The 22,435-nt window shown below is 44.8% G+C and overlaps 1 protein-coding gene and 1 non-coding gene across 2 annotated transcripts; both read left to right on the forward strand.

Moving 5' to 3' along the window:
- The first annotated feature begins 6,976 nt into the window (after positions 1 to 6,976).
- On the forward strand, positions 6,977 to 7,906 carry LOC112083478. The gene has a single exon (XM_024151505.1). The coding sequence runs from the start codon at positions 6,977 to 6,979 to the stop codon at positions 7,904 to 7,906; it is 930 nt and encodes a 309-aa protein (XP_024007273.1).
- A 10,756-nt stretch (positions 7,907 to 18,662) lies between these two features.
- LOC112083816 lies at positions 18,663 to 18,769 on the forward strand. Its single transcript, XR_002897943.1, has one exon. It is a non-coding gene; the product is annotated as a small nucleolar RNA R71 (small nucleolar RNA).
- Positions 18,770 to 22,435: the final 3,666 nt, after the last annotated feature.

Genomic DNA, 22,435 nt, shown 5'->3' on the forward strand with positions numbered 1-22,435 from the left:
CTAAGCACTCCTAATCTAACACTTTAGCACCCTAGCCTACACATCTAGAACCTCATTAAGGTGACTACTCACTAATCATACTAATCTCTCTTAAACCTTTGCAAGTTGAGAAGATTGGCATGATTAATGATGAGAAATGGAGATGGAGATGATATATTCAAAAGAAAACAGCTTTAAACACCAAGATCTCTTAAAACTCTCTTGATTAAACACTCAAATATCGATATTTCTCTTCTTAGTGGAGTCTTTTTCACAAAAGAGGCAAGAGACAAAGGGAATAAAGCTTAGTTCTTGGGAAAAAACCCTAAAAACTATTTATATCTCTTTAAAAACGAAGCGGGTCAGCCCGGACAAACCGAGTCCTGACCCGGCTTTAGTGGGTAAAGTGGAGAATGTGCGGGTTAGTCCAGTGTCTCCCAGGTCGCATGCTCAAGTCGCACAGGTGAGGAACTTGTCTTGTGAGACTTAAATCGCTTGGTTGTAGCCGCACGCCCAAGTAGATGTGTTTTGCGAGTCTTTGTGCGGCTAAATCTTCTTCTTCTTCAACTCGCAGCATCAAGGCGGTTTCTGGGGAATGTACATGTGCGACTTGGTCATCCCTTAGTCCCAGGTCGCAGGCTTAAGTCGGTGTAGATTGCGAGTGATCGTGCGGCTTAATTCCTAGCGCAGCCAACTCGCATGCCTAAGTCGCACGATTGTGGACTTAGCATTTTTCTTGCTCGAGAGCCTCAGAGCTTATCCAGTTATAGTTTACCCGCACTTCTCAACTCGCAGCATCCACTTCCAGGCATTCATCTTCAGGCCTGCGAGTTAACCAAGTCGCAAGACTATCTCGCAGCATTCAGAGCAGCTTGCACCACTTCGCATTCCGGGAGGCCTAACTTCCAGGATATTGGTTCGAATTGTGTGATTCCGGTTTCAGAGGACGGAAGACTCATATATCTTCAACTTTTGTGAAGGAATCTTTGGCACTTGGGATGTGGAAGGCTTCCTGGAGGGGTCGTCTCCGCAGTGCATTGACACGATCAGAAAGAGGCTTCTAGACGTGTGTCCATTCCGGAAGTGTTATCTTCTTGCTCACAGCTCCGAATTGAATGATCTCAAACGTTATGGAAAGAGGACTCAAATATCTCGGATTCTGATGAAGGCCCCGTAAACTGAATCGGTCTGGAAGTGCACCGTCCTTCGCATTCTTCGGAGCTCATCGGGTCGGTCTGAAACACAGCGAGACAGGAGTTCCTTCCGACGAGCTTAACTCTCTGCTCACGCGTCCGAATTATATGATTCTACTTGATATGGAACCGAGATCCAATCTTCTCCAACTTTGATGAAGCACCCGACAGCTGAATCGGACCGGAAGGTTCCCCGGACAAGCGATTTCGGAAACGTGTCTGCACCCGGAGATTTTGGCCGAGAAATTCATTAGCCAGTACGCGTTTTGGCCGAGGAATCCACCCGCGGTACGTGAGAATGGCCGAGAAAACCTTCCTGCGGTACGTGAGAATGGCCGAGAACCTCCAAAAACCCATTTTCACCATCTTTCAAACCCTGGATGCCATTTCTCTTCCTGGATCCATCTCCTCAACTCCAAATAGCTCCAAATACACCTGATAAACACTCAAAACATGCAAAGACTCATTGGGACCTAATGCAACTCCTAAATCCTAAAACAAACCCTAAGGACCTAAAATTCATGAAATAAGATATGATTTCGAATGAAATATACAACCTAAATGATGCAAATTATGAACATATCAACGGTGACTTATTCAGCCACCTTGAGCTCGGTGCTATCGTCTAGCCACCTTAATTTATATGGCCTCGGACGATTCTTCATAGGCAAACCTAGTTTCTCAACCATATATTTGCTCGCAACATTAGTACAAGATCCTCCATCTATAACCAAACTACATACCTTGCCTCCCACGGTACATCTTGTGTGAAATATGTTCTCGCGTTGCATGGTGTCGTCTGGCTCGATCATGGTGCTAAGAATACGGCGTGTCACTAAGAGCTCTCCGGTCTCTGGATAGTTGATTTCCTCTTCTGTCTTAATATGCTCTTCTTCTTGCTCCTCTTGTGATTCGTACCCTCCATCAGCATTGAGGATCATGATTCGCTGGTTTGGACACTCCATTGCGTAGTGACCCCTGCCATGACATTTAAAAAAAAGTAATGTCACGGGTTCTAGAATGGTTATTAGGGAACTTACCTTGATCGGGCCGATTAGTCTTAGACGGCTCAGGTGCTTGTTTCTTAAACCGAGACTCCACTTCAATCGCTTTGCCTTTGTCATATGGCTTTGGTGCGTTGGAGTTCCATTGCGGTCTATGTCTATTGGCGGCTGGTTTGCTCTTGACATCTTGTTTAGCGTGTATTGCTAAATGCAAAAGCTCTTGGAGGTCATGATACGAGTGCATATCAATCTTGCGAGAGATACAGTTTTGAAGGCCATCTAGAAACTGAGCCGTGAGATCCTCTTCAGGTATCTCGGTCTCTAGCCGGTTCTTTAGTTGCTCGAACTCCTCAAAGTATTCTTCCAGTGTCTTGTTTCCCTGCACAAGCTTCCTAAACCTTTTTAGCATCTCACGGTAAAGATATGGTGGCACATACCTCTTGCGGAGTTGGTATTTCAATTCGTCCCAACTAGTGATATGGCCATGTCGATGTCGTCTCCTATCGGCCACTTCTTGGTCCCACCACGAGAGGGCGTTCTCCGTGAATTGAGCTGCTGCAAAGGTGACCTTCTTTTGGTCATTGTACTCGTAGCATTCGAAGATAAGCTTGAGCCGTGCTTCCCAATCTAAGTAGGCCTCTGGATTGATTCGGCCGGCAAAGGTGGAAGCTGTTAATTTGGGGTCAATGCTGCTAACCCTCGGTGCTTCGTCTTCTTGAACACGGCCTCGGTGCACAGGATCCCTCACCCTCGGTGGAGGTGCGTTTTGGTTCTCTCCGAGCTCATGTCCTCCATCTTGTTGTCCATTAGGAGGAACATTGCGGATGGGTTCTAGCCGTACAAACAAGGAAACTCGTTAGAAACCTGCAAAACAAACGAAGGAAACTCGTTAGAAACTCAAATTGAAATAGGGCCAATGCGGAGTGTGAGAGGTCTTGAGGCCGTTGTGGGCTCTTGATGGGTTCTTGGATTTGTCTCGGTTGGGCTCCACACAGACTAAGGCTTGGCTTATTGTAGGGCTTGTGTTAGTTGATTCTTGAGGCTCGGTCATGTTCACTTCAAGGCCCTTTAGTGCTGGCTCGGATTCCATCTCCTTGAGTGATAAAGTTGGTGGGTGAAACACGAAGCTATGATCACTTTCTTGCACAAGTATTGGCTCGGTCCTCTCCTTGACTTGTTGCTCTTCAAATATCCTTGATATTTTTTATGTATGGCTGTAGGGCTCCATTTGTTGTAATAAGCTCTGAACTGCCTTACCAAATGCTTCCTGAGCTGCTCTAGTCCTTGAACGTGTTTGAGGAGCCTCTCTCATGACGAGTTTTGTAATGTCTTGTTCGGCTTCCTCTTCAAGGTAGATGTCCTCATCAGCTTCTTTTGTTTTTCTCTGAATTACATGAATACCAGGCGCAGACCTGTAGAAAAAATTCCAATTCTAGACGAGATAGATAGACACGAAAGAGAACTTCGAAGACAGAAAAAAGTAAGGAATGGCGGCTGTTGGGGTCGGTTTCACCCCAAGCAGATAAAACTATCTCAAAATGACTAAGTATGGAAGAAAACCAATTTGGCCAAGCTGCCCACCAAACATGGGCCGAGCTATCCCACAAAACAAGTGGGCCGAGCTGCACACGAGTGGAATGGGCCGAGCTGTGAACGGGCCGAGCCGTAAGGAGGAAGTAAGTGAACCGAGCCGCGTGAAGGATGTTCGATGGGCCGAGCTGTGCAAAAGAGCTAACGGGCCGAGCCGTGCTCGATATTACAAACGGGCCGAGCCACTCCCTTCCACAATTGGGCCGAGCCAAGGCTTTGAGAGACGAAACCCATAAAAACCCTAGGCGAAATATGAAGGCGGTGGCCGCACGAAGTGATAAGGAAATATTTCTAAAATCTCTCCCGAGAGTCTCGGCTAGGTGGTTTAAGGAGTTAGTATAAATAGGAGATTTACACGATTCATTATGTAACTTTTGCAACCCTAAGCAATAAAGACAAAACACTTTCACAGCAATAAAAACCCTCTTTCGATCTTATTGTTCTGGCGATTACCCTAGAAATTTCGGATCCCTTAGTTTTTCCTTACAAATTTTTGGTTGTGCGAGTTTTTACTCACACAATTTGGCACCGTCTGTGAAGACTCGAAACTTTCTTACTCTAAATCGACAAGACTTTAAGATCCGAAGAACATGGCGAGCAACACCCCCGACGATAACAAAAACAACAATAACAACAAGGATAACGGCGCAGAGAAGGACGCTCCAGCATCAGGCACAACGACGGCAACGACCGAAACCCAAGAGGAGATGCGAAACATGATGGCTGCGCTGATGAAGAAAATCGACGAGCAGGACAAAAGAAACGAGGCGATTACAGAGAGGCTCGACGCGATGACGGCTGAGCGACAACACCAAACTTGGAGAGCCGGAATTCCTGACCCGATGGATGGAATCCGGAGACGCTTCGACTTCTCAACGCCTACAGAGGCCTGATGCTGCTATGGTTGACTTCGCGGCTTCATGTTTTAAATTTATAACCCTAGATATCTGCAAGTGCACAGCAGTGCATTGTAGTACTTAGGGTGTCGATCCACAGAGAATCCACGCTTTACCTACAGAACATTAGAACCAGAATTAGTAAACGAATTCTAAGACGAAATACGTGTTCTGGATAGGTTGTGCGATTTCTATATATGTATTTTAAAAAGGGATTTAAAAACTAGAAGTGAATAATTCGATAATAAATCTAAAGGATGAACAAAGCTTTTAATATTGATCCTAGTAAATTCTTAGAACTCGAGTCACGGACGTATGAATACGCCACTGTCGTGATCCTAAACAACTATCTCTCGCAATCCTGACCAGTAGGTTTCCACTCTGGCCCTGGAGAGGAAAAGATGCATTATGTTTAAGACTCGTCAACATTCACAGCTCGCCCATAGGTAGGTTTCCACTCCTATGGTTGATCTGCTTTTCTCAAACTAGATCCAGCCCCGGATGAATACTTTCGCAACACCAAGGACCTAGATCAGTCTCTAGTTCGCGACGCTAGATCCATGCTTTAAGTATAAGTTTATAAGAAAGATTTCTAGAATTCGGCTTTGGTTTATCTCGCGAAGATCCTTATCGAACATAGTCGATTCCCTTCGATCGAGCCTTTAAACTCATACCTCATCATTCCAAAACGTGCATAAAGTAAATAGAATAGACGTGCATAGGAAAATAAAGAAGAAAAGAAGTAGAGAAAAACAGACAAGGAGAAGAAGAAGAAGCATCTCGATTTTAAGAGCTGGGCTCGGAGAAGAACTTCTCTTCAAATCCTTTAAACAACTAATCTAATATGAAGAAGATAAAAACGAAATTGAAAGATGCATAAGAGTAAAAAACCGAATTAAGATAAATGTAGAACATAAAGAGGGTCCAAGAGAAATCTCTATCTCCCTAAACTAAAAACTAAGAACATAAAAACATAAAAACCCTAGAAAACTAAACTTGGTGGCTCCCAAAAGGGATTCTTCTGAGGCACACGAAAATAGGTCTCCTTAGACACATATTTATAGGTCTTGAACTCTCTCCAGTCGTCCTTAGGGTTTCCAATGAAGAAAAGACGAATTGGGCTTGAAACAGGGTCATGGGCCAGCCTTTTAGTCGGCACCGGTCGCGAGGCTTTTGACCGCGGTGAATTGGGGTTCGGCCACGGCCAGAGACTCGTAACCGCGTTCGAGAGTGTGTTCTGGACCCGCGGGGATTGGTCTTTGAGGCTGAATCTTCATTATGTGCTTGCTTCCTTCGCGAGACTGCAAAACATGTCTTCAGTGCATCAAGGATATCTGGAGATCTAACCATTGGATTGTCTTCAAACCAATTGCATTTGAAAGCTAGTTTTCTCTTCTATTTTATGCCCGATTTTGGGGATGATCTGACGGTGGGAAGGTCTTCATCGGATGTGAAACTTCTGAGGATCCGAATTTAGCCAAAATGGTCTTCTGCTTCAAAATGCACATCTTTTGCCTTAATTACCTGAAAAGAGTCTTGGAACTACAAATACTAGAAAAACATACTTAAAACACTTAAAAGAAATAAAAAACATTTGAAAAGCATTTAAAAACGATCCACAAAAGTGGTCAAAATACGGTGTTATCAAGGCCTCGGGGAATGGTGCAAGAAACCCCTTGGCTCCACCAATGTTTCGTCCCCTCGGCGAACAGACTCCTGCGGCACCCCGAGTCAACATGACCGAGCCGCCTCCACTCCGTCGGAACCCAAGGCAATGAGCCGGCAAAGAGGAGAATGATGCGATCGACGTGGACGCCCAGCAGAACGATGGAACTACGAACTCGCAACAGAACGGCTCGGCTCGGCGAATAAGCCAAGAAGAGCTCGCCTCAGCACTAAACGGCATTCGGACTGACAAAATCACCGATCCGGCTCGCGGCGACAACCCGACTGAAGAAGAAGAAAACCTCCAATGGATCGAGCAGGCGGAGCGCGAAGACGAGCCGAGGAGAGAAGAGCGGGAGCGACTTCCCCAGTCAAAGGGAATGACTCACGCGCAAACTCTCAAAATCAAAGAGCTGCGAGCCTCAATGGCTCAGACAGTAGCTGAGATACGCGCCATGAAGTCTCAAGTGCACAACGCGACGAGTGCTGCGCCCGAGATCGATCAGATGCTTGAAGAAACCCAGAGAACACCATTCACGGCAAGAATCACGGAGGCTAGGATTCCCGAGCCCGAGAAGGTGAGAATCCCGTTCTACGAAGGAACAACCGATCCAAAGGCACACATCACAGCGTTTCAGATAGCAATGGGATGAACCTTCACAAAAAACGCTGCCAAACTGACCGGGAAGTAGATGCCGGATACTGCCTGCTCTTCGTGGAGCATCTTAAGGGAGCCGCGCTCGAGTGGTTTTCGAGGCAGGAGCGCAACTCAATCGGTAGTTTTCAACAGCTCTCCGCCCTGTTCCTAAAACAATACTCGATGTTTATGGATAGAGGAACTTCTGATGCCGACCTGTGGACGTTATCCCAAGGACCGAACGAACCACTTCGAGATTACATGGCAAGATTCAAGGCAGTCGTATCTAAAGTAGAAGGGATAAGCGACAAGGCTGCACTCGAAGCTCTGAAACGATCCCTATGGTACAAATCAGAGTTTCGAAGGGAGATGGCGCTGAACACGCCGCAAACAATTCAGGACGCTCTGCATCGGTCATCAGACTTCGTCGTAAACAAGGAGGAGATGAAGAACCTGGACGAGCAGTACGAAGCAACGAAAGCAGCGATCCGAAGTTCAATTTTGACGCGCCCCTCGAAGAAAGGCAACCCATCATACAACGCAACAACGCAGAGCTCGGACGAACCTAGAAGCGGAGGTGCCCACAACTACCAAGTAGGCACTGGACGCGGAAGAGGAGAGCCGCGCAACAACACTTGGGTAAGAAAGCCCACCAATTACGACGAAAAAGCATTCTGCGAGTATCACCAGACCTACGGGCATTCAACGGCACAATGCCGAACCCTAGGAGCAAAGCTCGCAGCTAAGATGGCGGTGGGAGAGCTCCAGAACGCGGTCAACCTCAAAGACCTCGTCCCTAATGAACCAAAAGAAGGAGCCGAGCCGAGCGGCACGGCAGAACTCGCAAATCCTCCCCGACGAGGCGATAACTCCAAGCGCGACAGGAGAGGCGAACCCGAAGAGCGACCCGAGCCGAGGCAAAGGATCAACATGAGCAACTAAGTCTGTTTCTTTCCAAGAGCCATCAATATAATGATAGACAAGACTTTTTATGGTCTCAGGGCTATCAATCCCCTTGTCAATGTAGCACAAAGAGGTTTATCAATCCAAATGTGGTGTTAGACACTAAGCTATATGTTCAAGTTCTTAATTCAAGCAAACAAGAATAGGTTTTGATTAATCTAGAGACAACTATAAACATAAACAGGTTTAAAGACAAATGACAATGACAAATGATGTGAATATGGTATGATGGAGGCATGAGATTCTAGACATGATAGTTGGTTAGGGTGCCTTGGTGTTAAACTAGAAATGCTAATGACAATGATGAGACATGATTCAAATGATTAAGAACTCTAATCTAGGTTAATCCTCTCATGAAGGTATTAACCCCTATACTAATCCACTTTCAAACCAAATTCCCATTTGTGAAACATGAATCAATATGCATTAACAAACAGCTCTTAATGATCATTCAAGCATTTAACAAATCATTCCCATGATGAAAAATTACTTAAACCTCTAACACAACTCTTTCAGGAATTTCATCAAACACTTTTGGTGCATGAAATTCCCAGAATCTAGATCTCAAGTGATTATCAAGGATCTAGCATAGAGAACAGCTGTTTAGAGAGATGAATCAATGAATCTAGCCCTAAGCACTCCTAATCTAACACTTTAGCACCCTAACCTACACATCTAGAACCTCATTAAGGTGACTACTCACTAATCATACTAATCTCTCTTAAACCTTTGCAAGTTGAGTAGATTAGCATGATTAATGATGAGAAATGGAGATGGAGATGATAGATTCAAAAGAAAACAGCTTTAAACACCCAGATCTCTTTAAACTCTCTTGATTAAACACTCAAATAAAGATATTTCTCTTCTTAATGGAGTCTTTTCACCAAAGAGGCAAGAGACAAAGGGAATAAAACATAGTTCTTCCCCCAAAAAAAAAAACCCTAAAAAGTATTTATACTTCCTTAAAAACGAACCGGGTCAGCCCGGAACAAACCGGGTCCTGACCCGGCTTTAATGGATAAAGTGGGAGTTACTGCGGGTCGGTCCAGTATGTCCCAGGTCGCACACCTAAGTCGCAGTAGATGAAGACTTGTCTTGTGAAACCTGAATCGCCCTGTCTTAGCCGCACGCCTAAGTAGGAGTGTTTTGCGAGTGTTGCTGCGGCTTGGACTCCTTCCTCTCCGACTCGCAGGGCTAAGGCGGTTTCTGGGGAATGTACAAACTGTGCGGGTTGGTCTCTATTGCACCCAGGTCGCAGGCTCAAGTCGGAGTGATTTGCGAGTGATCGTGCGGCATAGTTCCAGGCGCGGCTAACTCGCATGCCTAAGTCGCACGATTGTGGACTTAGCATTTCTCTTGCTCTTGAGCTTCAGACCTCTTCCAGTGATAGTTTACCCGCACATATCAACTCGCAGCATCAGCATTCAGGCGTTCATCTTCAGGCCTGCGGGTTAACCAAGTCGCAAGACCATCTCGCAGCATCCAGAGCAGCTTAGACCACTTCGCATTCCGGAGAGTGTAACTCCTATGAGACTTGTCCGAATTGAATGATTTCGGTTGCTGAAGACAGAGGACTCATTTATCTCCAACTTTGGTGAAGGAAACTTCGGTGCTTGGGAAGTGTAAGGCTTCCTGGAGGGCACATCTTTGCAGTGCATGTACGCGACCAGAGAGAGGCGTCTAGACATGTGTCCATTCCGGAGAGTGTATCTTTCTGCTCATAGATCCGAATTGAATGCTCTTGGACGTTCTGGAAAGAAGACTCAAATGTCTCTGGTTCTAATGAAGGACCCGGAAACTAAATCGGCCTGGAAGTGCACCGTCCTTCGCATCCTTTAGGACTGATCTGTTCGGTCCGGAATACCTGCGAGACTGGGGTTCCTTCCGACAAGCTTATCTCTCTGCTCACGCGTCCGAATTCCACGATTCCACTTGCTAAGAGACCGTGATGCAATGCTCTCCAACTTCTATGAAGCACCCGCCGTCTGAATCGGACCGGAAGGCTCCCCGGACAGGCGATTTCTGAGACGCGTTCATACCCGGAGATTTTGGCCGATACACTTCATTCGCGGTACATGAAAATGGCCGGTAAAGCTTCCCGCGGTACATGGAAATGGCCGGTAAAACCTTCCTGGCCAGCGAGAATGGCCGATAATCTCCCAGGACCCAATTTTTCCACTTTTTCAAGCTTTGCTCACCATTCCACCTCCTTGATTCATCTTTTCAGCTCCACATTCACCTGATAGACACTCAAAACATGCAATAGACTGATTGGGACCTAATGCATCTCCTAAGTTCTAAAACAAACCCTAAGGACCTAAAATGCATGAAATAAAACATGATTTGGAATGATTTATGCAACCTAAATGATGCAAATTATGAACATATCAACTCCCCCACACTTGTCCTTTGCTTGTCCTCAAGCAAAAAGAGCAAATGAGAGAAAGAGGTTGTATGCAATGGGAGTTCACATTTTCTTTTTGAGAGAAGTGATCACAATGAGAACTCAAGTTCATGCTCAATTATGCAATGCAAAGTCATACTCAGATATATATCAACTCAGCAAGGAATCTCCACAAGTTCATCTCTCTCTCAACTCTTTCACATTCATTAAGCTTTTATCAGGTGGATCTCATGATGCAAGGTTTAAACAAGCTGGCTTGGCTAGGGAGAGGCTATGAGATTAAAATGATCTCATCAGTGTTCAAGTGGGTTAAATGCAGCAAAGGGATCTCTCTATGAATGATCAAACTTTGGCAGAATGCTAAAGGTAAAAAGCAACCTATGCATACAAGGGCAAAGACTCATCACACCCCACCCTCTACTCAAAGCTTCCTCACTTGCTCAAAAATCCTCACTTTTCACTCTCATTTTCCTCTCACTAGGGGATTCACTTTTCACTTTTCCTCTCAAGTCTTGGAACTCAAACTTTACACAGCTCTTTTTCTTTTACAACTTCTAGCCTCTTCTTTCTTTCTTAACAAAACATTTGAGCCTTTGGCTTCTTTTCTTCCTTTTTCACTTAGAGACTAGACTCTTTCTTTTCAACAAACCAGAGCTTACTTTCTCAAAACACCAAGACTGACTTCTTTTTCTTTCATTCCCCTAGTTATTTTCACTCTCTCTTTCCCACTCATCTCACCTTTTTCCACTCACCAAAGAGTCTTTTCCCCCACACTTAATCCTCGCCAAAACTCTCAGTTCCTTGATGTTGGAACACAGCACTCAATGAGACTTGCCCTTGTCGCTCTAAACCTAACACTTTCTGCTAAGTTTGATCCAAGGTGGCCTTTCAATTCACACACAAACATTGGCTTAAAAGAAGGATGGGTTCAAGGTATGGGAACTGATCCTTGATGTGGATTCAGCTACTTGAGCTAAGGAAAAGAGTGGTGAAAACAGTGGTTCTAGCTCAAGTATGTATATTGGTATCCACAAGCTTTTTTCAAACAATGCATCACAAGATATTTTCAAGTCAGGTTCAAAGTTCCCACTTAATTAGAGTTGAGTTCAATTCAAACTTGCTTCTCAGATTCAAATCATTTCAGACTTTGCAAGCACAGAAAAAGATTCACAAGCATATTCAATTCAAGTTCTCAAAGTGATGTACTCTCTAGAAAACCTATCATTACTCCTTGCAAGATGCAATCTACATGCAAATGCAATCTAGACTCAATCCTAAAAATGAGAATGCAACTACATGATCATTTTTTTTTTGTGTAAAATTTTCAGATTTTTCCATTTTTTTTTGGTTTTTATATGTACTTAGATGAATATGCAACTAGAATGTGACTCAAGACTCAAAGTGTAAAATAAGAAAATAGAAAACATGATTAGTTAAGGATAAAACTCCTCCCCCACACTTAGATAACACAGTCCCTTGTGTTATAAAAGTATGAGAAAGAAGTGAAACCAAAGCAAACAGGCAAAATGCAAAAGAGAAAGAAAATCTACATGCTATTTACAAGGTTTTTAGTGGTACCTAGTGGCTGTTGAAATCGGACCCCAATGAGTAGGAGGGGTTCGATGTGTGGCCTGACGGTGTTTCCCAAGAATGGTGGCTGGCTTCATCACTTCCGTCGTCAAGATCTACCCAAGTGGTTCCATATGTGACCAAGGCTGTGCAGTTCATGGAACTCTCCCCAACTTCTTCTCTGTTCCTTGGTGAAACCGGTGCTGGAGCTCCACCCTTGCAAGGGTTTTCAAGCTTCTTGATCCTCTTCTTCATCTCCTTGATGCATTTGGCCATCTTGTGGATGGTTTTGTCTTGGTACTTGCACCATTGTTGGAGAATACCAATCCAAGAACAGGTAATTACAAACAAAGTGCTCTGTTTTCCAAGACTATCTAGCACCCTAGCATTTATAAAAATAATCCCAAGGTCTAAAACAACCTATCAAAATCGATTCCACACCTTAAAGTTCAAAAATCACCATTGAAGAACATGGAAAGAGGTGAATTTTAACAGGATGAAATACCTTGGGATTAAGATGCAACGAGTTCGAAATGCAATCAGGATGATGTTAACAACTCAAAAACGAGCTCAGAGCACTTTGAATCAACAATTTTGGTGGAGAAATGAGAGAGATATGGTGAAAACAATGGAGAGAAAAGAGAGAGAGAGAGTTGCAAACTCGGGTTTGTAGTAAGGAAGAGAGAGTGTGGGGTAGAGTCAAGCCTTTGGACTGGTGGTCAATAGATCTATTTTGACCAGTCAAGGCTTTGACCCATCCTTTTCTCATTGACCGGCCTCCTTTCTCTCTTTTGTGCGTCCGGGAACTGTTGGGATCGAGCCGTGTGACCGTCTCGGTGTAAAACCGGAAATAATTTTGTGCGACCTGGTCATCTTCTGTCTAATCCGCACAACCATCCCGCAGCACTCGGTACTTAGGCATTCTAGCCGTTCCTCTTTTTGCTGCGACTTAGTTTCCTATGCTTCTAGGTCGCACGCCCACGCCGCAGGGTTTTGTCACTTAGGCTCCTTAGTTGTTCTCTTCATGCTGCGACCTAACCCTCCTCTTTCCAGGTCGCACGACCATCTCGGAGTGAATTGCGAGTGATCGTGCGACTTAGCCTCCTTGGGTTTCAAGCCGCAGCACCAGGTCGCACAGGTTACGACTTAGGCGTTTTTGGACTCCTCCTGTTTAGTGCGGCCTGGCCTCCCTCTTTCCAGGTCGCACGACCATCTCGGAGTAGATTGCGAATGATCGTGCGACTTAGTCTCCCAGGGTTCTAGGCCGCAGCACCAGGTCGCACAGGTTTGGACTTAGAACCTTCGGCCTTCTTCTTTCTGGTGCGGCTCAGCGTCTACGCTTCTAGGTCGCACGCCCAAGCCGGAGTAAATTCCGAACCTTGCTGCGGCCTGGCTCCCCTCTTTCCAGGTCGCACGCCCATCCCGCAGTAAATGGGACTTAAACATTTCGGGCTTCTCAAGGTATTGTGCGGCCAGGGTTCTTTCACACCAGGTAGCACGCCCAGGCCGGAGTAAATCGCGAGTCTTGCTGCGGCCTGGGTTCTTCATGCACTAACCCGCACACCTAGGTAGCACTGAGGCGTTCTTCGAGTTTTTCTGGCTTTAAACAGTCCTCTCAGCTCTCTCACATGCTCCATTCCATTCATCACAAGTTATGTCCTCCAAGGGTCACCTAGTACCTGAGACCAACTCACAAAACCCATCAAAAAGTTCTAAAACATAAAGGAAAAGAGAAGAAACCAAAAGAACTATGTACAAAGATAAGCTTGGGGTGTCTCCCAAGAGCACTTTGTTTAAAGTCTCTAAGTTTGACTTTGAGAACCTGTTTAACAGGCTGGTGGATCAAGAAGAGGAACTGTTGTAGCCTCCTCTTTCCCTTGTGAAACTAAGTAATGCTTGACTCTCTGTCCATTCACCACAAATTCCTGACCATTCTTTCCTTTTAAGACAATGGCACCATAAGGCCTCACTTCAAGAACTTTGAAAGGTCCAGACCACCTAGACTTAAGCTTTCCTGGAAACAACTTAAGCCTGGAGTTGAAAAGCAAGACCAAATCACCATACTTGAACTCTCTCTTCAGAATCTTTTGATCATGCAGGACCTTGGTCTTCTCCTTATAGATCTTTGAGCTTTCAAAAGCTTCAAGCCTGATCTCCTCAAGTTCATGAAGTTGCATGATCCTTTTCTCTTGAGCTGTTTTGATATCAAAGTTTAGAAACTTCACAGCCCACATAGCTTTGTACTCCAACTCAACAGGAAGGTGGCAGCTCTTCCCATATAGCAGACTGAATGGTGATGTTCCAATTGGAGTTTTAAAGGCAGTCCTGTAAGCCCATAATGCATCATCTAGCCTTTTGCTCCAATCTCTTCTGCTTGAGCTAACAGTCCTCTCCAGAATGGCCTTGATCTGTCTATTGGATACTTCAACCTGGCCACTAGTTTGAGGATGATATGGAGTAGCTATCTTGTGTTTAACTCCATGCTTTCTCAATAACCCTTCCAGAGTCTTGTTCAAAAAGTGGGATCCTCCATCAGAAATGACAACCCTTGGAACTCCAAACCTTGGGAAGATGATGCTCTTAAACAGCTTTACTACAACCTTGGAATCATTGGTAGGGGAAGCAATGGCCTCAACCCATTTGGACACATAGTCCACAGCAACAAGTATGTATTGATTTCCAAAGGATGAAATGAAAGGTCCCATAAAGTCAATCCCCCAACAATCAAAGATCTCCACTTCTAGAATGGGGTTTTGAGGCATCTCACTTCTTTTAGATATGTTCCCATGCCTCTGACAGGCATCACATGCTGCAACCACCAACTGGGCATCTTTGAACATTGTAGGCCACCAGAACCCACTTTGAAGAACCTTTGCCACAGTTTTGAATGCCCCCATGTGACCTCCAAAAGCAGAACCATGACATTCCTGCAACACAGGTTGCATCTCCTCTTCAGCAAGACACCTTCTGTATAACTGATCCTTGTTCAGAACATAGAGGTAGGGCTCATCCCAATAGTATCTCTGGACATCTCTGAAGAATTTTTTCCTCTTGTAAGCATCCAATTCAGGGGGCTCCACCCCACATGCAAGATAGTTCACTATATCTGCAAACCAAGGCATCCTCCTTTCTTGAATGCTCTCTACTTCCTCAAACTCCAAGTATGAATGGAGCACCATCAGAGACTCTTCAGGCAAAGCATCATCTATGGGGACTTTTTCTTCAATCCTCAGCCTTGAGAGATGGTCTGCAGCACCATTCTCAATCCCCTTTTTATCAAGCACCTCCATATCAAACTCTTGGAGCAATAGAACCCATCTCAACAGCCTTGGTTTGGCATCTTTCTTGGTCATCAAGTACCTGAGGGCTGCATGATCAGTATACACAATGACCTTTGATCCCACCAGGTAGCTTCTGAACTTATCAAAGGCAAAAACTATTGCCAGCATTTCCTTTTCAGTTGTAGCATACTTCTCTTGGGCAGAGTCAAGTGTTCTACTGGCATAGTAGATCACATGCAACTTCTTGTCTTTCTTTTGTCCAAGTACTGCTCCAACAGCAAAGTCAGAAGCATCTGTCATGACCTCAAAAGGTAGAGACCAGTCTGGTGCCTGAACTATTGGTGCACTAACCAATGCCTCCTTGATCAACTTAAAGGCTTCTTCACATTCAGCATCAAAGGTGAAATCCACTTCCTTACACAACAGTCTTGTTAAGGGCCTGGCAATCCTTGAGAAGTTCTTTATGAATCTTCTATAAAACCCTGCATGACCCAGGAAGCTCCTTATCCCTTTAACAGAAGTGGGGGTTTGCAGATTTACCATCACTTCCACCTTTGCCTTATCAACCTCAATGCCCTTTTCAGAGATCTTGTGCCCAAGAACTATCCCTTCTTGCACCATGAAATGACACTTCTCCCAGTTCAGCACCAAGTTGTGTTGCTCACATCTCTCCAACACCTGTGTCAAATTAGAGAGACAATCCGAGAAGGAGGAGCCATAGACACTAAAGTCATCCATGAACACCTCGACTTTCTCTTCAATAATGTCAGAGAAAATGTGCATCATACATCTTTGAAAAGTGGCCGGTGCATTACATAAACCGAAAGGCATTCTCCTATAAGCGTAAGTGCCATAAGGGCATGTGAATGTTGTTTTCTCTTGATCTCTTGGATCTATGGGAATTTGGAAAAATCCAGAGTACCCATCGAGAAAACAAAAATAAGGATGATTAGCTAACCTTTCAAGCATTTGATCAATGAATGGTAAAGGAAAATGATCTTTTCTAGAAGCAGAATTCAATTTCCTATAGTCAATGCACATGCGATGGCCAGTTATTGTTCTTTGAGCTATGAGTTCATCCTTATCGTTTTTCACCACTGTGATCCCACCTTTCTTGGGTACAACATGAACAGGAGACACCCATCTTGAGTCAGAGATTGGGTAAATTATCCCTGCCTCAAGAAGCTTTAGTATCTCCTTCTTAACCACTTCCCTAAGGTTGGGGTTAAGTCTACGTTGGTGCTCAATAGAGGACATAGATTGGTCCTCTAGGTGGATCCTATGGGTGCAGATGTCAGGAGAGATCCCTCTAATATCAGTCAAAGAATACCCTATGGCTCTCCTGAACTTTCTTATTTCATTCAGCAATGCACTCTCTTGGTCCTCTAATAGGCTATCATTGATGATGACAGGATATGTGGAGTTTAGTCCTAAGAAAGCATACCTGAGCCCTGTTGGTAGAGGTTTGAGCTCAACAGAGGGTGCATCAGCCTCATTCCAATCCTGGTCCAAGCTGCTTTGGCTGGTGACTGATTCTTGGATTGCCAAAACCTCAGTGCCATTCTGTTCCAGCTCCACAAACCTTGTCTCAGGACCCAGCTCTCTTGCATTGTCCAGATACAGCTTATACCCTTCACTTGCTTCAGCCAAGAGCCCATTGTCTCCTTGTTCTTGAGTTAGAGTAGCTTGAAGAGGATCCTCAGTGTTCAGCTCCTCAAGCAACTCATCAGCCAACTGATCCATTGTCTCTACATAGAAACATTGACCTTCAATGGTGGGCTTCTTCATCATCTCATTCACATCAAACTTGAGCTTTTCAGACCCAAGTTGAAGCTCTATTATCCCACCTCTCACATCAATAATAGCTCCTGCAGTGGCTAAGAATGGTCTGCCCAAGATAAGAGGATCTACTGGCTCTTCATCCATCTCCAGCACAACAAAATCTGTTGGAACCTCAAAACCACCTATCTTGACAGGTAGATCTTCCAACATACCAACAGGCAATCTAACTGATCTATCTGCAAGGATAAGAGAAATCTTTGAAGGTTTGAAAACTCTAAAGCCCAGCTTCTGTGCTATGGAGAATGGCATCAAGCTGACTGATGCTCCTAAATCACAAAGACATCCAGAGAATAGAAGAGGTCCAATGGCACAAGGGAGTGTGAAGCTCCCTGGATCAGTTAACTTCCTTGGAATGGACTTCTTCTGAATGATAGCACTGCATTCATGACTTAGTACTACCATGCCTTGAAGCTCTTTTGTCTTGTTTAGAATTGCATCCTTCAAGAACTTCCCCATCTTTGGCATCATTAGGAATGCATCAATGAGAGGCATTGTGAGTGGTGTCTCTTTGAGTGCCTTCTCAAATACAGCTCTTGCCTTGTCCACTAGTTGCTTCTTAAATCTCCCTGGAAATGGGAGCTTGGGTTGGTATGGAGGTGGTGGCACATACTTCTTCTCTGGTTCTGGTTCCTTTGCTACCTCTTTACCCTTTTCTGTCCTTGGTTTCTCAGCAACTTGATCATCCTTTAAGGCTGCCTCCCCCTCAGGTTGATCATTGTCCTCAATGATCACTTTGTTGTTCTCAATACCAGGTAACTCCTTGCCACTCCTCAGTGTAATGGCTTTGGCATATTCCTTGGGGTTGGGTTCTGGTTTTCCAGGTAGGTGACCTTGGTTCCTTGAGCTTGATGCCTGGTTTTGCTTCAGTTCCTTGATTTCCTGCTGCATAGTCTGTTGACCCTGAAGTAGTTTTTGCAGAATACCAACCATATCTGTACCCATCTGTGGCTGCTGTTGAACCATTGGTGGCTGAAACTGTTGTTGAACCGGCGCCTGCTGTTGGAACTGTGGTGGACCAAACCCTGGTGGTGCCTTTGGCTGCTGTGAAGTGTAACCAGTGCCCTGAAATGGTTGCTGTTGCTGACCAAAACTCTGATTCTGACCAAATTGATTCTTGGGTTGGAATGACCCTTGAAAGTTGTGCTTGGGAACAAAGTTCTTTGGAGCTTGAGAATTGGGATAGACCTGGTCTTGTGGGTTAGCTACATTGGTGTTCCTGTAAGAGAGGTTTGGATTGGCATTACCATACTGATATCTTTGGAACCTCTGATTCCCAATGTAGTTGAGCTCCTCTTGGGTAAGACCTTCTTCACTTATGTTCTCAAAAATTTGAGAAGGTTCCTCATACTCTCCAACAAAATGCATTGGCTTCTGAGTGGTGAATTTCAGCTTGTCCAATTCACTCCTCAACTCCTTAACTTCTCTGGTGAGCCTCTGTTCTGAGCTTGAACCTTCAGACCTATTTGATCTGTCATAGTCTTCACCATAAGTATCATTGCTCAATGCTAAGTTCTCCACTAGCTCTAAAGCAGCATGAATCTCTTTACCCAGAAAGTTCCCATTGGAAGCAGTATCCAGCTGGTTTCTAATCTTGGGAAGAGCTCCCCTATACAGTGTGCTGAGAAGAGAAGCCTCACTAAACCCATGGTGTGGGCATTGGTTTGTGTAGCTCCTGAATCTCTCATATGCTTCACCAAAACTTTCATTGCTTTGCTGAGTGAAGCTAGAGATTTGGTTCCTTAGTTTTGCAGTTCTTGAGGTAGAGAAGAACTTAGATAAGAAGGCTTGCTTGCATTGCTCCCAGGTTTGAATGGAGCCTCTTGGAAGATTCTTCTCCCATTGATGAGCTTTATCACCAAGACTGAATGGGAATAGTCTTAGCTTAAAGCTGTCTTCTGAAACTCCATTTATCTTGGTCAGATCACACACCTTATCAAACTGGTCCAAGTGTTCCAAGGGATCTTCCATTGCTAACCCATGGAACTTTGAGTTCTGGACCATATTCAGCAATGATGCTTTCACTTCAAAGTTGTTGTTTTGCACAGGTGGTGCCTGAATACCAGCTCCATACTGATGAGCGTTGGCCCTGTCATTCTCTCCAACATAGACTTGGGGTTGCTCATATCTTCTTTGCTGTGGTTGGAAAGGGTGGGGTTGGTGGTGCACCTGGTGTCCTTGCTGAACATTGGCCTGATGCCTTTGTTGATGAGCTTGAGCTTGTCCTCGGTGGACATAAGCTTGTTGGTGGTGCACCTGTTCCTGCTGAACATTACCCTGGTGAAGCCCTTGACCAACTCCAATACCAGCTCCCTGACCTTGAGCCTGTTGCTCCTGAACTGGTTGTTCCATATCTACCACGTGATCTCCTTGTTCTGCCATCTCAGTCTGATCAATGTGTCTACCACGTCTGTCTCTTCTCCTCCTTGGTACCAAAAGGTTGATGTTGTCGTTTAGAGGAAAAGGAGGACCACAGCTTCTTGATCTAGACCTGGTGTTCATACACCTGAAATCACAAACAGAACTTGAAAGGAATCAGTAAAAACAAGAAAGTAAGCACTTGATCTCAAGAACAGATCAGAGCTTAATGCTAATCAAACCACAACTTGGCAACGGCGCCAATTGATAGACAAGACTTTTTATGGTCTCAGGGCTATCAATCCCCTTGTCAATGTAGCACAAAGAGGTTTATCAATCCAAATGTGGTGTTAGACACTAAGCTATATGTTCAAGTTCTTAATTCAAGCAAACAAGAATAGGTTTTGATTAATCTAGAGACAACTATAAACATAAACAGGTTTAAAGACAAATGACAATGACAAATGATGTGAATATGGTATGATGGAGGCATGAGATTCTAGACATGATAGTTGGTTAGGGTGCCTTGGTGTTAAACTAGAAATGCTAATGACAATGATGAGACATGATTCAAATGATTAAGAACTCTAATCTAGGTTAATCCTCTCATGAAGGTATTAACCCCTATACTAATCCACTTTCAAACCAAATTCCCATTTGTGAAACATGAATCAATATGCATTAACAAACAGCTCTTAATGATCATTCAAGCATTTAACAAATCATTCCCATGATGAAAAATTACTTAAACCTCTAACACAACTCTTTCAGGAATTTCATCAAACACTTTTGGTGCATGAAATTCCCAGAATCTAGATCTCAAGTGATTATCAAGGATCTAGCATAGAGAACAGCTGTTTAGAGAGATGAATCAATGAATCTAGCCCTAAGCACTCCTAATCTAACACTTTAGCACCCTAACCTACACATCTAGAACCTCATTAAGGTGACTACTCACTAATCATACTAATCTCTCTTAAACCTTTGCAAGTTGAGTAGATTAGCATGATTAATGATGAGAAATGGAGATGGAGATGATAGATTCAAAAGAAAACAGCTTTAAACACCCAGATCTCTTTAAACTCTCTTGATTAAACACTCAAATAAAGATATTTCTCTTCTTAATGGAGTCTTTTCACCAAAGAGGCAAGAGACAAAGGGAATAAAACATAGTTCTTCCCCCAAAAAAAAAAACCCTAAAAAGTATTTATACTTCCTTAAAAACGAACCAGGTCAGCCCGGAACAAACCGGGTCCTGACCCGGCTTTAATGGATAAAGTGGGAGTTACTGCGGGTCGGTCCAGTATGTCCCAGGTCGCACACCTAAGTCGCAGTAGATGAAGACTTGTCTTGTGAAACCTGAATCGCCCTGTCTTAGCCGCACGCCTAAGTAGGAGTGTTTTGCGAGTGTTGCTGCGGCTTGGACTCCTTCCTCTCCGACTCGCAGGGCTAAGGCGGTTTCTGGGGAATGTACAAACTGTGCGGGTTGGTCTCTATTGCACCCAGGTCGCAGGCTCAAGTCGGAGTGATTTGCGAGTGATCGTGCGGCATAGTTCCAGGCGCGGCTAACTCGCATGCCTAAGTCGCACGATTGTGGACTTAGCATTTCTCTTGCTCTTGAGCTTCAGACCTCTTCCAGTGATAGTTTACCCGCACATATCAACTCGCAGCATCAGCATTCAGGCGTTCATCTTCAGGCCTGCGGGTTAACCAAGTCGCAAGACCATCTCGCAGCATCCAGAGCAGCTTAGACCACTTCGCATTCCGGAGAGTGTAACTCCTATGAGACTTGTCCGAATTGAATGATTTCGGTTGCTGAAGACAGAGGACTCATTTATCTCCAACTTTGGTGAAGGAAACTTCGGTGCTTGGGAAGTGTAAGGCTTCCTGGAGGGCACATCTTTGCAGTGCATGTACGCGACCAGAGAGAGGCGTCTAGACATGTGTCCATTCCGGAGAGTGTATCTTTCTGCTCATAGATCCGAATTGAATGCTCTTGGACGTTCTGAAACAAATGTCTCTGGTTCTCATGAAGGACCCGGAAACTAAATCGGCCTGGAAGTGCACCGTCCTTCGCATCCTTTAGGACTGATCTGTTCGGTCCGGAATACCTGCGAGACTGGGGTTCCTTCCGACAAGCTTATCTCTCTGCTCACGCGTCCGAATTCCACGATTCCACTTGCTAAGAGACCGTGATGCAATGCTCTCCAACTTCTATGAAGCACCCGCCGTCTGAATCGGACCGGAAGGCTCCCCGGACAGGCGATTTCTGAGACGCGTTCATACCCGGAGATTTTGGCCGATACACTTCATTCGCGGTACATGAAAATGGCCGGTAAAGCTTCCCGCGGTACATGAAAATGGCCGGTAAAACCTTCCTGGCCAGCGAGAATGGCCGATAATCTCCCAGGACCCAATTTTTCCACTTTTTCAAGCTTTGCTCACCATTCCACCTCCTTGATTCATCTTTTCAGCTCCACATTCACCTGATAGACACTCAAAACATGCAATAGACTGATTGGGACCTAATGCATCTCCTAAGTTCTAAAACAAACCCTAAGGACCTAAAATGCATGAAATAAAACATGATTTGGAATGATTTATGCAACCTAAATGATGCAAATTATGAACATATCACTCCATCAAAGCCTATCAGCGCCGAGCCGAAGCGAAGGAGAATTGGACAGAACCGACCGATATCCCGAATACAATGATATCCTTCGCCGAGGAGGAAACGGCAAGAATCGATAGACCTCACAATGATCCGCTGGTTATTGAGTTAATAATCAAGGATCACGACGTAGCGAGGGTGCTCATCGATACTGGGAGCTCGGTGAACGTCATTTTCAAAGAGACACTCAGAAGGATGGGAATCGATCTCTCCGAGGTGATAGCGATCCCCAAACCTCTAACCGGATTTTCAGGAGAAACAACGATGACTATGGGAACAATTAGGCTCCCTGTGGTAGCTGGCGGAGTCACTAAGATCGTCGAATTCTGCGTCACCGATCACCCAACAATCTACAATGTGATTATGGGAACTCCATGGATCAACGG

Source organism: Eutrema salsugineum, unplaced genomic scaffold (genome assembly GCF_000478725.1).
Source record: "Eutrema salsugineum unplaced genomic scaffold, Eutsalg1_0 scaffold_6, whole genome shotgun sequence".
Lineage (NCBI taxonomy): Eukaryota > Viridiplantae > Streptophyta > Magnoliopsida > Brassicales > Brassicaceae > Eutrema > Eutrema salsugineum.

Excerpts from the sequence above, each read along its gene's own strand:
- LOC112083478 (XM_024151505.1), top strand. The coding sequence starts at position 6,977 with ATGAACCTTCACAAAAAACGCTGCCAAACTGACCGGGAAGTAGATGCC.